Below are 15894 nucleotides of genomic sequence, written 5' to 3'. Positions count from 1 at the left end.
AGCCGCTGGTCGCCTGAGAACATGGCAGCCACATGAAACGATAGCCCCCTAATTAAAGCCCCGCAGGATGTTTTTGCTGTGACCACGGCCGACATCTCTGGCACTGGACGGCTGCTTTAAAGTGGATCCTAAAATACCGCACTATTAATGTCTCACGCTGCGTTCGTGTGTGTGTGTGTGTGTGTGTGTGTGCGTCACAGCCGGAGAAGAAGACTGACGTCAGCTGATCCCGTTACACCACGGAATCCTGGTCCTGCCACAAACTTCACCAGAAAATAGGATAAAAAAATTTAAAAAAACAGAGCGGTTTTACTCAAGTCAAGAGTTTCGTTAAAAATAAATAATTACATATTTATACACATGAATAAGGTGTTTAGAATTCAACTACTGTAGTTAGTTAGTTACCCTATCCAAGGGTAAATCCAAGAGCTGTTGGTGCTGTCACTTTTCCAACACTAAAATGCAGCCCTAAACCTTTACAGAGTCTCTATAAAATTTCTTGTTAATATTTGAGATTCAAAAAGATTCATGTTAATTCCAGAAGCCGATGTTAGCAGCATTAAAATGAAAAAAAAAAATTGTTACTTCCTTTAAAACTTTTATTCAGGCCAAATATACTATGAAGTATTTTGAAAATAATGTTAAATCTGGATTCCCAGTGTTTTGTGTGTACAGTGATGATGAGCTGTTTCATCACATTTGGACCTTAGAAGATCACAGGCCTTTAAACATAATCCAAATATAATCATGAAATCAATAAATCTTATCTTTTTATCTCTTTCTTTTCCTCCTGCTGCGTCATAAATAAAGGCCGGTGTCGTTGACAACGCTGCAGCGCCAACCACTACTGGCTACTTTCAGAAAGTATTTCATTTATCCCTCAGGGACATTCATGTTTTTGCAGGAGTTCAGCAACCAAAACACACACACACACACACAATAAAAAGAAAAACAGAAAATCATAAAAGTTAAATGTGAAGAACTGACATAAAAACCTGCAGGAAGAAAAACCACAGCTGTGATTTTACACAGGGAGACAAACACAGTCACGTTGTATTTATTAGCTACAGCAGCTACCAGAAAAATACGACTCAATAAATCAAGTAAATCAACAGCGTCAGTTATCACCGCGAGTCAATTAGAGAAATAATCTCTGTTTCATCAACAAGTGGGAATCTGAAAAAAAACACCGTTTAAAAAACCAGCGAGGACAAAATCAGAAAAAAACATTATTGATCATTTCTCACCACCAGCAGATGACCTCACCTGGTACAACCTCACCTGGTACAACCTCACCTGGTACAACCTCACCTGGTATTTAGGGACAAGGTGGGATCCAACCTACAACCTTCCACCCCCCTCCCTCCCCCCCCACTCTGTCCATGCAGGTCAGTCCTATCACTGTTGAACAAAATGTTCCAACACTTTACGACACTTGTTTACTGAGTACAGTGTGTGAGCAGAAGAGGGCGCTCACGTCAGCAGCACTTTCTCTAATTGTAAGTCATTTCCTGTGTTTTCGTGTACTCACTGGGGATCCGATCCCACCGCGGGGGTTTGTGCGTTAAACAAGCAGGGCATGAGAGAAGGGGGAGACGGGGGAGAAAGGTGAAAACAGGGAGATGCGATCACGAAAGAGGGTCGTGCATGCAGACAACAGCGCCCCCCAGCAGCTGCCTGTGGTGTCAACACTTGGTTCGGTGGTGGTTGGTTGGAGAAGAACGCACAGATAACCTCAAAGTCATAACAACAGCGTGGAGCGCTGATCCAATCAGAGCAGCCGCGTTCACAGATACACACCAGGAGGGGGGGCCGACCAGACAAAACAGACCTGCGGGGCACACACTCCACACGCCGTGAGACGGGCCGCAGCTAACAGGCTAACAGGCTAACGAGGGACGAGGACACGACGGAGACCAGTGATTGGTCAGATCGCAGCTCTAACCAGACTGGAGTCACAGAAGATGACGCTAACTCTCTCTCCCCTGCAGGTGGTGCTATAGAGCTCTCTCCCATCAGCTGAGCGAGGCAGTATAACATGTAATGTTTTTTTTTTAAATGAACTGCTGCAAGGCACGCTCACCTCCTAATTAGGCAGTTTTTGCTCGCCCCCTGGTGGTCGGCTGACTACTGGTTGAGAAAATGTTTAATTTCCTACACAGCAGAGATCATTTCTTAAATGTTAACATCGCAGACGATCGTCCTCATTTAACCGCGGCAGCCTAAATCGTGATAACATTTTTTTTTATTCCCGCAGCCTTTAGTATAAAAAAAACTCTTTTAAATGAAGTACAACAACAGTACTACTACACTGGTTTACTGCAGTACAGGTACTGTATGCAGTACTGAAGTGTACACTGACCTCGAGCCAAACTAAACACAGGCTGAGCTGCGTGTCCATTGTTGAGGAGGCTGAGACACTGAGTCACCTGGTATTAAAGAGTTCCAGTTTCCATTCACTACGGCACTGACAGCCATCAGAGAGAAAAACCTCAGGCTTAGAACCGTTACCGTTCATCTCAGGACCTGCAGCTTCAGCCCATTTGGAGAAAAGAGTTAAAAGAGCAGGTGGTGAAGACAATAAGAGTTCAGAACAACAGCAGGTCTCTGTCAACAGAGACGTCCTCAGACAAAAGACATGTTTAGAAAACGACGCTTTGTGGAGACATTTAAACCACAAAAAGACCCTGGTCAGAGCAGTGGAGCCGATCAGCAGCTTCCTCCAGGGCGGGTTATGAACCCATGTTGGACAAAAAAAAAAAAAATTCCTTTAGCTCCACCTCCTGGCCTGACTGAGTCTTAAACAGTTTTCTAAAGACAGAGGAGATGAATGTGTGTTGAGCAGCTCAGAGAGAATAACTTGTTTATTTACTCCCAGGTCGGCGGGTGATGGTATCAGACTCCCAGCTCTCAGTGCGGTCTAATAACAGCTCCTGGGACCAGAACTCAACTTCAAGTGTTTTCAAGTTCTGCTGCAGCCGTCGCTCAGAGCGTAACTGCCTGTAACGAGGTCTGCTCAGAGTAAACCGTCTCATCAGCCCAGAGTAACTTAATCACAAACAGCACGTCTGACCCTCGTGTCCCAAGTCTGGATCTGAAGTGCTGGAAATTGGAACTAAGCTGAACTAATTTGTCTTACTTTCCTTTTAAGTATTCCTTCTTGTTAAGCACTGAAACAAGTTCTGTTTTGATGCTCAACTAATTTGTCTTACTTTCCTTTTAAGAATTCCTTCTTGTTAAGCACTGAAATCAAGTTCTGTTTTGATGCTTTTATGTTGCCCAAAAAAAACAACAACATTGAGATCTCCAGACAAATTATCACCAAATTCAACAGATAGAACTTCATGAATCCCTGCAGAGTTCCCTCCTTAAGGAAACATTAGGGAATCAAACCTGGGCCGCGGCCAGGTGAGAACGCCGAATCCTAACAACTAAACCACCAGGGAATGATCGGTTACTTGAACTCTGTAAAATCACCAACTGAAACGGTCTGTGAACCTCATCAAGGGAACTCTGTAAAATCACCAACTGAAACCTGTGAACCTCATCAAGATTCAATAACAGAAACTCATCACACATCACCACTGATCTGCTCTGATTAACAACAACAGAAAAAAAAACAGAACTATCCCTTTAACGCACTCTTTGTTATTTGGATTTCCTGGAACAGCCCACCGTTTGAAGAGCGGCCAGAACTTATTTTCTTGGCTCCCTGAAAGAATGTAAAGCAAGCCTCTGTATTTTTTCGTGGATCGTGCATTCTCAGCAGCAATGATGAAAAGTTGGCCGCGGTCCTGAACCAATCAGACGTCGTCTCTGAGACTATTGATCCCACTGCCATGGGCTCGGCTTTGGCGTTCTTTGCTGATTTAATTGGCTCCTTTTATAGACCAATTACACAGTGCGACGTCGAGGGAGCGGCCGTTTAATCACCTCTGAATTATAAATAGGACAGAACCGCGGCGTGCAGGAACTTGAGTCTCAACCTCAGCTCGTCCTTATATTTCCAGAACCTTTTGTGAAAATATGTTGGTACACAGACTGGGACACTTTACTCCAGTCAGACACACAGCTCCGCAGCACTTCTGGCTGATTCACCAGATGATTTGCTGCTGCTGCTGCTGCTGCTGCTCCCGACCATTTCCAACATGTCAAGGTGAGAGAAGCTGCTGCTGCTGCAGTCACAGCTGGAGGCGCAGCATGGGCTCGCAGCCTCAGTAATTACACCTTTGAAGTCCAGGAAGCTTCTCTCTTCCAACCACACACTTGAGACGGGCCCAGAAATCAAGCAGGACCTAAGCCATGACAAACAATGCACCGGGAAGAAGCTCTTTGTTGAATAAAAGTCGACAAAAAAAATCAGACCTGCAGCCATATTGATATAAATCATCAAAACGCCCCTGAGGACAAAAATGGTATCGCCACCAGGAAGTAGTTTAAATGAAACTCTCTTGACATCAAATGATATTCAGCTGCTGTGGTTCAAAGTGACATCAATTAGAACGATAATAACAACAGTCGTTTAAAGGTATTTAACGAACTGAGAGAAGTCGTAAATCTTCTTTTTTTTTAATTGTTAAATGGTAAACCAAATGAAAAATGTAAAATACACAAACACACGCAACAGTTATTGCTTCACTGTTTAACCAACATTAGGGACAATCACTGCCCTGCAGGTGGTGCTATGACTTCAGTAGGAAGGACAATCACTGCCCTGCAGGTGGTGCTGTGACTTCAGTTGGAACGTCCAAGTCCAGTAGCATGGTTGGGTATTGATCTTCTACTGTCTACGACCTACGGTTCAGTCCAACACTGACACACTTACATCCACAGTCAACAGTCACTGGGATCAAACCAGCGACTCTCTCACTGTACGGCAAGAGCACTAACCACTTCTCAACCAGTGAGGCCTGACAGACGAGCATTAACACGATCTGGTGTAAATATGTAAATATATATTTACCTCTATAACATAAACCACCAACATCTAAAAACCCAACTCCATGTCACTGTCATAAAGGTTCTGTGGGACCGGACAGACCACCGTGACTCGGGCTTTATTTGGAACCATACATGCAGTCACTGGAGCTTTTCAGCAAAGCTGCCTCCGAACAAAGAATTAACGGGAGCCTGGGATTTGGCCACGGAGGCCAAGTGGATCCATTTTCTGTGCTGGTCGGTCGGAGCTATGGGAACGGGCCGAGCCATGAAAGCCCTCTCTGTGGCCAAACCCCAGGTTCAGTCCAGTTCAGTCCAGTTCAGCTCAGCTCAGTCGCTCACCTTCCTTTCTCTGCTACACTTTCTAATCCACCCCGCCCCCGACACACTCGACAACTTTTACTGCTGCTGCTCTGGGTTTAATGACCAGGTTTACATTACAACACTGATTTCCCTGAAAAAAAAAAAAAAAACTCCTGTGCCTTTGTGCCTTTCTACTACCTTGTAATGAAGACGTGAACCAGTGAAGACGCCAGGGTTTCTGTTCAGTGGATTTATGTGCACAGGTAAGTCCGCGGGTCAGTTTTCCTTCCTGTTCTCCTCTGGTTTCTTGAAGCCAAAGTTCCCTAAAAAGGGGGCTTTCATACCGAGGTCAGAATCCGTTTCCAGCCCAAATAGGAATTCAAGATGGTCTCTTGAAGCCCACGGCCAAGAAGAATGAGGAGCTTAAATGTTTCAGCACATGCACTGATGTGGTTTTATTAGTCTGACTTCAGCTTTGGGATATTTTGGTAAATTATGAGCATATTAGAGGCCATTAAAATAGCTGAGGGGCTGAATGAATCTTCTTAAAAAGGTTCAAGAGTTTTCTACTGCACTTGAAGCATCATTCAGACCCGGAATAGATTTTATGATTTAAAAAAAAAAAAAATTTATATGATAAGGAATAGATTTTATGATTTAAAAAAAAATATATTTTATATGATTGTCATAAAAATCCCCTGTAGGATTTTGCCAAAATCCACAGGACTGGAAATAACATCTAGAATTTGTAAAGTTTATTTGAATCTGATCTACAGGTTTTGTCATAACACTAAATTATTTCAACTGAATATTATTTATATTATAGATGATTTAATAATTACTTATGGTGGTAAAAAAAAAACATTTAAAAAAAAAAAGCCAGAGGGAACGACATGACCCTGATAACTGTTATTCACACCGAGCCGTGGCCTACAATTTGTGCAACATTCCCTTCAAAGAAAGTCATAAAAGCAAATGTTGTTAGTTCAACAACAGTCAATTAGACGGCGGCTCCAGTGACACGGCTCTGATTGGTTGTCGGCTGTAATTTCAGAGGCTGTGTGCAGCCCTGGTTGGAGCTGTCAGAGGGACAATCTGATGGAGGAGGGAGGAGGCGAGCCTGCGGGGGAGATTTACAGTACACTCCCAAATGTCACCCGATATTAATACTCTCCGTTGTCTCCTCGTCTTTTGTCCTGCCCAGACACGCCAAAACATTTTTTAAAGGAGGAGAGAAGAGGAGAGAAGGAAGTGATAGGAGGACGGGGGGGAGGGGAGGAGGGTGTGAGGAGGGAGATGATTTTGTTTCCTTGATTGCTAATGTGCAGCTAATAAAACTAACTTTCACATGAGAAACATGAACGACTGCAGCTGATCGACAGGTTCAGAAGGTCATGACTTATAAATTAAATCATCGATACGTAGTTTTGATGCAGAATAAAATGTTAAATGTGAGTTTCTGAAAGGGTTTTTTTTCTTCATGAAACTCCTGCTTAAAAAAAAAAAGAAAAAAAAAGAAAAGCAAGCAAAAGAGAAAACCCCACAAATCTGGCTGACATACTGTATATTTAAGTCATTAGAATCAAAACAAGACTGAACACTGGTGTGAACTGCACCGTGCTGCTCACTCAGACCTCTAATTCATCAGGTCTGACGTTTACTGTCAGTGAAGTCGGTGCACGGGCTGCTAACAGCTAACTGCTAACAGCTAACAGCTAACACAAATACTTCTTAAAGTGAATCTGAAACATCTGAACGACTGCAGCGTTAATTCATTCATAATAAACAGACTGTGAAACGACTCTGTGATTGTCACAGGGAGGGGAGAAAGTTCCCGTCAACAAAGACGAGAATCGTCTGGAGCTGAGCTCCAGTGTCGTCAGCGTCAGCAGCAGCAGCAGCAGCAGCAGCAGCAGCAGTCCCAGCTGTGAACTCAGCTGAAACAACTGTTATCTGCCCCTGCTGACTCACTACTGCCTCCAGACAAACTCCTGTTAATGACAGGACTTTCCCAGGTGATTTTCAGTCTCTACCACTGGGAGTTCTGTCTATCTAAATTATTAGGTAGCTACATTTTGGGGCTAATAATTTGTGGAACGATTGTTTCACTCTTGACAAGTCTTAGTTGAAGAAAAAAAAAAGTCACAATGACCACAGTTGGATGTACCGTGAAAACCTTTGATCGTGATTTACTTTGAGGCGTTTGAGCTCCGGGTCTTTGAAGTTAAAGTGTGTGTGATTTTTATAGTATGAATAAAGAACAACTTTGACTTTAACTGAGGGGCAAAAATGTAGGTTCTGTATGAAGAGTTTTCTAATTGGTAGCTTGTGTTTCTGGGGGTGTACAGCCCCACTGAACAGTGTGACTATTCACAGTGAATCCTAGGGCTTGTTAAAACACAGGAGAACTTACCCTCCACCATCAGCATGGGTTCCTTGGCTCCACCGTGTGCCAGCATCTCCCGGCGGTAGCGTTCTCCCATGTCCCTGAAGAAGAGCGAGGGAGGGAGGGAGGGAGGGAGAGAGAGATAAGATTACAGACACCTGTATTCTCCCCCGTCGGCTGCTGCTGCTGCTGCCAACACTCAGAGCCGGGGGCAAAGTTTCCTAAGCTGCCTGTTGTCAACAGTGCCATGAGATCTGAGGAGTGGAGGTAAAGACTCCGACTGAAACTATGGCAGAAATAAGGACGAGACAAGACCAGGAAGTGATGCTGCGACCGCATCATCACGTCTGCTCCTGCTGTTGGATAGACAGTTGTTTACAGTCGTCTGTAACTGTCTGTGTCCTCTGGTCCAGGTCACTGGACCCGGGGTGAGAATCATGTCATGTCAGAGAATTTATTCAAGAGTAGAAACCAAGAGAATCCTGAAAAGGCTGTTAATCTGAACCAAACAGCCAGTCGTAATTATCGCAATTATTGTAATTATTTAATTATATATGATGTCTTTTTATTTATGAAATATTATTTAAAATATTTTAATACAATTATTTTCAGTAGTGGAAAAGTTTTTTTTTTTTCAATCATCGTGGTGTTCAGTTATTGATGGGCTGGATTTAAAACAAACTCTGAACAGAACTTTAAGCAGCAGATCCCTGACCTCAGATTAGGATTATTACATCACTAAACACAGGGATCCATCACTATGAGCTATTTATAACAGAAACTCCTGGAGCAGAGATAAAGGTGAGTCTCCCTGTGATGCTGTTCTGGGGGCTCAGGTGAGTTTTTTTTTTTTTTCACTGTCAGACAAGTCTTTGCGTTTTTGTTGGCAAAACACTGTCGTTTGTTGAAAATCACCTGAGGCTTTGACCGTATCGACCGTATTTTTCCTTCCTCTGTTATTACTAATAAAGGTGTTTTTTTTGTTTTATTCTCACCTGTTCAGAGGATCCTGAACGAAGCACTGTCGCCACACCATCGACGCCACGGCCCGCGACAGGAGGTAGGAGTAATACTTGGCCCCGTAGCCAATCAGGTGGCTAAATCTGAGCTGCCACGCCTGTTATAGAAATGAAAAAAAAAAAAATCATCACCTTGGCTCCAGTGTAAAGTATAAACAGGGACTTACATTTAAAATCCAGCCATAAACAGGTACTGACACAGTCGAGGTGACGGCAGAAATAAACCAGTCTTAACAAAACGCTGTATAATTAACTCTTCACTGTGAATTAAATCTGACACATGCTGTATATACATATACACAGTGTAGAGTTTAGTGTAAACAGTATGTGACATTCTGCTGAGTGTAGGTTTATAAAAGTATTTTCTGAAATAAAAAAACAAAAAGAGAAACACTGCACTTTCAAAAGGCAGAAAGATGGAAAAAGACATGGACATTTTTAAACATTTATAAAGGCAAACAAAAGTAAATGTTGTTGTGGTAACCAACGTAAGTTAACTGGCTCCATTTCTTTACCTTTACAAAGATCCAAACAACAGTTGTAATGTAACTCCAATGATACAGTGTTGCTTTGAAAAACAGGTTAGCAGGATTAGCCTAGCTTAGCCAGCCGTGGATAAAGCTGTCTTTTTAAAATTAAAAAGAAATCTGTGTAAAAATGCAACTTTTGTGACAGAATTAATTTCCTTGATGGTTTATGTTAAGAATAAATGTGAAAAGATTTCAAAGTGGAGCTAAATAAACAGTAATTTTAACCAAAAATGTAGCTACTCTCCACTTTTTTTTTTTTACAGCAGCTAGCACAGCATCACTACTACACCAGCCAATAATCTCTCTCGTTCAGATGTGTCCATCCCAGGGTAGATTTGTTTTGTATTTAGTGAATAGGTACTAATCTTCAAACATAAGTGTTTCATTTTGACGGCCTTGACTAAGTCAGAGGATTAGAACTAGACCAGAACTTTAGAACTGTGTTCTTAGCACCTGCTGCTAAAGGTGACACAGCTTTTGTATTTCCATACTGGTGATACTGACTACAGTACTAAAAAACACATGAGCTAATACTAATAAAATTATGAAGTTAATAAAATTTAATCATCTTTCATCCAACAGACAATTAAAAAACACACACACATTAGCTGCTTAGCATGGAAATTCCTAAAAAACCCGACCCCCCTCTCAGTTGCCTGAGGGGGGGCCTCCTCGTATCTATAAAGACAAGGCCTTTTTGATCTTCGGCACTGTGGACTGAGGGGGAATTCAGCTGGCAACCACTCAAACATTTAGTTCGTTTGAAGAGACAGCTGCTGCTTCTGCGGCGTCAGTAGCTAACGAACCTGAACGAGTCGACAGATGCCGTCCTGCATCATTAGCCGAAACGATTTCCTATTTCATTCATTCAATAAACTGCACATGGGACTTTGATGGAAATGTTAATGTACGTTTTAAAATGGTCACATGACTTTAACTTCAGGTAGGAACATAATAAATTTAACAAAAGGAGAAAATGACTGCAATTTTTTATGTGCTCTTTTCTTGTAAAACTGATAAAGGTTTCAGGGGAAAGAAAACGCCGCGGCACCGGAGCCAAGGATCAGTGATTAGAAAAAATGTCAACATTCTACCAGAACATTCCGCTCACTGCCATTTATTTCCAAATATTATCCTCAGTTCAAGGGTGAGCATGTGGTTTGTGTTTCTCACAGCTGATCCCTGTCTCCCCCTCACTCCCCCCTTGACTCCCCTCCGTCCACAGACAGACCTGTTAGCTCTGCTCCATAAACTACACATGTCAGTGTCACCCTCATGTTTATACTCTGTGTCTTCACGTTAGCTATTAGCCACTTCAGAACGCTCGCTGTGGAAACTCTTCCTGCGTCGTGTTTCCACGAGTAAAAAAAAAAAAGTTTTGAGTTTTAACGTTGAGATTGAGCTGAAGCTGTAACTGAAGAAGCCTGAACTCTCTGGTTACAGCTGCTCTGATCCAGCGATGACAGCACCGCAATCATCTCCGGCTTAAATGAGGAAAGAGACGGCGCTGTGGTCAGATGTGCACACGGAGGTGAAGAGTGTGTGAGAGAGTGGGGAAACTGCAGGACACCGACCACAGACCTCGGAGAGTCGGCCAAGAGGGAGGGCACGGGTGCAGGAGGGGCAGAACGTTAGCGTTCCAGCAGATCAGAGATCTAACCTTCTGATGGCACAGACCATAATTATATCCTTGGAGTAAATACTGAAGGGAGGCCAACACTGGCTCAAGAAAAGAAGTTGGTTCTCCTTCATTTACTGAGCCACAGCTGCTCAAGTGTGGACCGGGACCTGGAGGTTTTTATTATAGGGCTGCGTTACTGGAGCAGGACTTCAAAAACCACTTTAATCCTTTAAACACTGACGCTGCTGCCGTGTCTCTGTAAATAATATAAAACCTAAAACTGACAGAGGGAATAAATACAGAGGGAGAGGAGAGACAGACACTGCTGGAGAACCGGACGGTACCGTGTTGGGTGTGTGAGGCAAGCCGTAGAATCGCTGCTGCATCTCCTTCAGGACCTCTGTGGTGGAGCGGTTCTGAGGTTGGCTGTGATAGACCTGGTCCAAGACCGCATAGAAAATCTGCATAAAACAAAAAATGTACAAAAACAAAAATGACTACCCACAAACTTTATCCTTTTTTTTTTACTGCAAAAACTGCTATAAAGAAAAGAGATTTTTTCCCTCTGTAAAAGCCATTTAAGCATCACTGTTTACATAACATTTGTCAGATTTCTGAACCATAGGCCTCAAACATGAAGAAACGTTTATTATCAAAACAAAATCCTCTTTGTTTTCTGTAATCAATTCAGGAAGTGGTGATATAGACCTGTGAATTCCCCTCTGTGGGACTAAACTTTTTTTTAAGGTTCTGGATTTTCTTAGACTCCAACGAGAAATGAAATCTGTAATTCGACAATTTCTTACATAAAAAAAAAAACTTCCTTAAATCTAAGAAAAAGATACATTACATTTGCACTGAAAAAAACACCAAAAATAGGAGTTGGGATTAGAATTAGAACCGGATTAGGGTTAGGAGAGTGTGTGTGTGTGTGTGTCTAGACTGGACTAACTACTGTACCTGCAACTGAGTGTCTGCTGCTCCACACACCTTCTTGGATTCACACAGTCGAGCCACCATGCTCTCAGGCAGCGGCTGAACACAGAATAATAAAAATTTAAAAAATCATCTCAGATCATCACAGTCAAAATCCAACCTTTTTACGGTACGTTTACCTGTCCGGTTTCATAATGTCGTGCAAACTGCCTGATGACTCGATAATCAGTAGCAAAATACTCCATGAGTATGGAAGGAACTTCAGCAAAGTCAGTAGCACACCTGGTTCCTGGAGCACAGATATAAATATAAAGAACAAGGAAAACAGCAGTCACTTCAGATCTACTGTGTCATCACAATCACAACGTTGACCTACAGAAATTAAAAACAACTTTGCCGCATTTTAGAGAAAAATATTGTTTTGTTAAAATATGTTTTTCCTCTGATATGAGTAAAAACCTGCTTTAACATTTTAGTGCGGCATTTATTATAATTACAGCTTTCATTTTGCCCTAAATGTGAATGCATATTGCTGCCACCTGCTGGACGGGAATGGGATAAAGTCCCAAATAGCTGCAGGACAATGTGGATCAGTACAAAAAATTAAGATGGCGTCTGTGATATGATCTCAGCAGCAATATGATGAAGCTTGGAGTTGAGTTTTATTTTGTGTATAATCCAGCAGTTTTGTCCGGCTGCAGTATTTAGTTTTTATTCACGGCTCACCTGTGACGAGGCAGCCTGAGCATCAGTACCCCCACCGGCAGCTGGTACTGACCCGTCTCTGAGCACCAGCGGCCGCCCCTGATGGTGAAGTGACAATCCTGGGGAAGTAAAAATGAGGACGGTACATCAGTAAAAGGCAACTCTGTTCACTTTTGAATGTTATTTTGTTTCACTTCATTTGAAGAGCTTGACATTATTACAAACCTGGTGAGGTTTATTTGAGCGCTGGAAAAAGTCACAGTAGATATATCCCAGTAATCCCTCCGTCTCATGCACCACGGCCTGGAGACACAACCACAGGACACACAGGTTAGGACAGAAAATATTACTTGGACAGGACATTGAATGAAGTAAACAGCAGCATCACAATACAAGGATAACGGTACAAATATCGTGAAATATTGCGATACCACAGGCAGGACGAACATTTGGAACAGAGGGATCACTGTATCGATATATTTTCTTACACACTTATTACTAACCAATTAAAATAAAGAGATTAATAACAATGTTTTCTAGCACCTTCTACTCTAACAGCTCAGTCCACCGGAGCACAGTGTTGGGACTAACTGAGAGTCAAGACAGACTCTTGCTCGGGGGGACGTCTGTTGGCCACAGCTAAGAGAGAAAAATTTGTTACAAAAAAAATCATTTTTGCAAATGATCTTCTGGAGTCCCTGCCTGAGGGCAGACATTCCTCGTCGATGTCAGAAGAAGCTCTGCCAGATGATTGACAATAAGTTTTAATTTAGCAACAGAAGACCAACCTGGTGATAAGTGGTTCAGGTCGGAACATTCTGGAGGGTTTCAGTTGGAATATCAGGTTTTTCATGTTTCACATGAAGGAATTTAAAAATGAGACCAACAGGAAAATAAACTATTAGAATAAAAACAAACAAACGAACAAAGAAGCAGTGTTTGTGTGATTTACCAGTTTGCGGACGTCCTCACTCCACACCTCTCCAGCACTGGGCTGCTGGGACACGAGGGAGACGCCGTAGAGCTGAGAGAAGAGGTTGTTCAGACCCTCCATACAGGCTCCCAGAGACAGGTAAGGACTGTACAGACTGGGCTCGATGTTGTACCTGACGGAGAAACAACAGCGACACGACAGCTTTGAGTGATGAGGTCAGAAGGTCGTTGAGTGAACGGCCAATCACCAACCAATCAGAGACAGACTATAATGTCCAGTACTGGTTCATACGTGATAGAATAAAGTTGACAATAAAATAAAATGTATGTTTACACATTTATTTAGTTGATAAAATAACAAGACAAACTTATTGTCTGTTGTTGTTTCACATGTTGACAGTTAACCAGGTCAACCAGACCAGACCAGTTTGACCAGTTTAATCAGAGCAGATCAATGGGGATGTTCCAGTGTTTCTGGAAAATAAATGTGACTTTTTTTCCCACTCCTGTTATTGAAGAGAACAGTGTCAGTTGATGAGGTTCACAGACCATGTCAGTCTGTGATGGGATTTGACAGAGTTCTGACAAAGAAATGATCAGTGGATTTGGTCACAGTTTGGTGACAGTTATTATAAATGCACATTAATGTGTGATATTCACGATTAACCTGGTTAAAAAGAATACTGACTGAAGATTTGTGGCCCGTCCCATATTTTGCCTAAACTGGAGTTCTCTTAAATTTCAGGTGAAACTGGTGTTCATTATAAAGTCAATATAAAACCTATTGTATAACTTTGTTAGAAGAAAAAAAAAAGCATTGTCCAAAAATTCTGTGGTTTGATGAACTTATCACGTTTCTGGGAACAGAATGATCCGAGCCTCTAGTCTAGACCTTCACAGCAATATTTGGCATAAAACGTAATACGAGTCAGGGTTAAATATCAAATAATGCAACGAAGAGGAACAAAAGAGGAACCACAGAGCAGAGCAGCAGATAATGATTTTACCAGCGTGTTGTCCTGACTTAGTAATGTAACACGAGAGACGACTCAGACAACTCCCATGCTTCTACCCTAACGCCCTTTGTATCATCTGTCACCTGAGGAAGAGTGCAGGTGTAATAACAACTTTTGATAAACAATATACCCCTCAATGTGCCTTCATCAAATGACAGCAGTCTGGAGAAGAGTGAACGGCCGACACTCACCTCTCAGCACGCAGGACACCACTGAGGAAGGGGTGATCCCAAGGCATGAGCTCCTGCAGCAACAATAATCATTTTAATCATGTTATATTATTTTGACCGTCTGAGAAAAAAAGGTGAGTTTACAATAAAAGTATAAAAATGTTTTTTAAATAACTCACGGAATTGCGAGGGTTGAGTTTCTTCTTCATGTCACCCATCATTCTGAAGTCTTTTGCTGTTCTGTGACATAAAAGGGAAAAACATCAAAACACGTTTATTGACTGGAGGCATTCATTCCAGCCTTTACCCTGTTATCTTGACTCAGGGTCAAGGGGGGACAGAACTGATCCCAGCACGCATTCAGCTGTAGGCAGGGAAACACCCAGACGGGCTGCCAGGAGGAACGGCTGATTTAAAGCCACCTGGATGTTTCTGAAGTGGTTTTGGAATCCTGGGTACACGGGCCATGTATTTGTACAGGGTAAGACCAGAACCTGAGGCCATCGGAATGACTAGACTAAAACTGAACTAAACTCTGGAACTCAGGATCTCAGAAATCAATGTTGATTAAAAACAAAAAAAACAATCCAGAGTTTTTTATTTATTTATTTGTAATTTATTTTTTATGAAGTTATTAATCTCACACTGGGGGGAATTCTTGTGTTATCAGCAGATGTGCTTCAACAGGCTGCCCCTTGGAGGCAGTAGACATAAAGCACTGATTTAAAATAACTGGGAGGCAGTAGACATAAAGCACTGATTTTGTATGCAATTAAAATAACACTAATAATATCACAACGTTTTCCCCACTGTACTGTTAATGTACTTGGAACTAAAGCTGTGAAGAAGAGTGTACCTGTCTGTCAGTTTGTCCGTTAACATCTGAAGGAAGTTCATCACCGTCTCTGGAAAGAATCAACAACAACAGAGATTTTTATTACACCTACTGATACACAGAGGGAGGGGTACGTTTAAATTAACTAATGAACAGTCAAACATATTTATCCACATTTATCATCACAACATTATAGCACTGTTATTAAGGGTGAACAGTGATGGTGGACAGGACAGAGAACTGGTCACCTGGGGTTTTAGCCATCGTTCCCTTCAGGGCCCTGTGAGCGTACGACTCGTAGCCCACCAGTTTGGCCATCTTGTATCTGCACTTCAGCAGTTCTTCCAGACAATTCATTAAATCAGCATTAGGGTAGAGGAAGATCCTGTAGGCAATCTCCCGCACCTAAAAAAGTGGAACCACAAGACAAACGAGAGTCCAAGTTTGAGTTTATGTAACCATGGCGCCACCTGCTGCACACAAGGGGGAAGGCACAGTAAAT

At 42.3% G+C, this 15894-nt stretch overlaps 1 protein-coding gene across 1 annotated transcript in view; it reads right to left on the bottom strand.

Moving 5' to 3' along the window:
- Nucleotides 1-15894, bottom strand: part of LOC103377613 (mitochondrial intermediate peptidase) — a 20153-nt gene that overhangs the window by 1895 nt on the left and 2364 nt on the right. Inside the window, exons 7-18 of the mRNA XM_025055198.1 lie at nt 15641-15797; nt 15414-15462; nt 14737-14797; nt 14579-14631; nt 13391-13544; nt 12664-12741; nt 12460-12557; nt 11913-12078; nt 11758-11832; nt 11142-11258; nt 8623-8744; nt 7655-7728 (exon numbers count right to left, since the gene is read on the bottom strand). Coding sequence (XP_024910966.1) covers nt 7655-7728; nt 8623-8744; nt 11142-11258; nt 11758-11832; nt 11913-12078; nt 12460-12557; nt 12664-12741; nt 13391-13544; nt 14579-14631; nt 14737-14797; nt 15414-15462; nt 15641-15797 — 1204 coding nt within the window. The remainder of the gene's footprint in view (nt 1-7654; nt 7729-8622; nt 8745-11141; nt 11259-11757; nt 11833-11912; nt 12079-12459; nt 12558-12663; nt 12742-13390; nt 13545-14578; nt 14632-14736; nt 14798-15413; nt 15463-15640; nt 15798-15894) is intronic.

This window comes from Cynoglossus semilaevis, chromosome 4 (assembly GCF_000523025.1).
Source record: "Cynoglossus semilaevis isolate Cse_v1.0 chromosome 4, Cse_v1.0, whole genome shotgun sequence".
NCBI classification, from domain to species: Eukaryota; Metazoa; Chordata; class Actinopteri; order Pleuronectiformes; family Cynoglossidae; genus Cynoglossus; species Cynoglossus semilaevis.
This window is presented reverse-complemented; position numbering and strand designations above follow the sequence as displayed.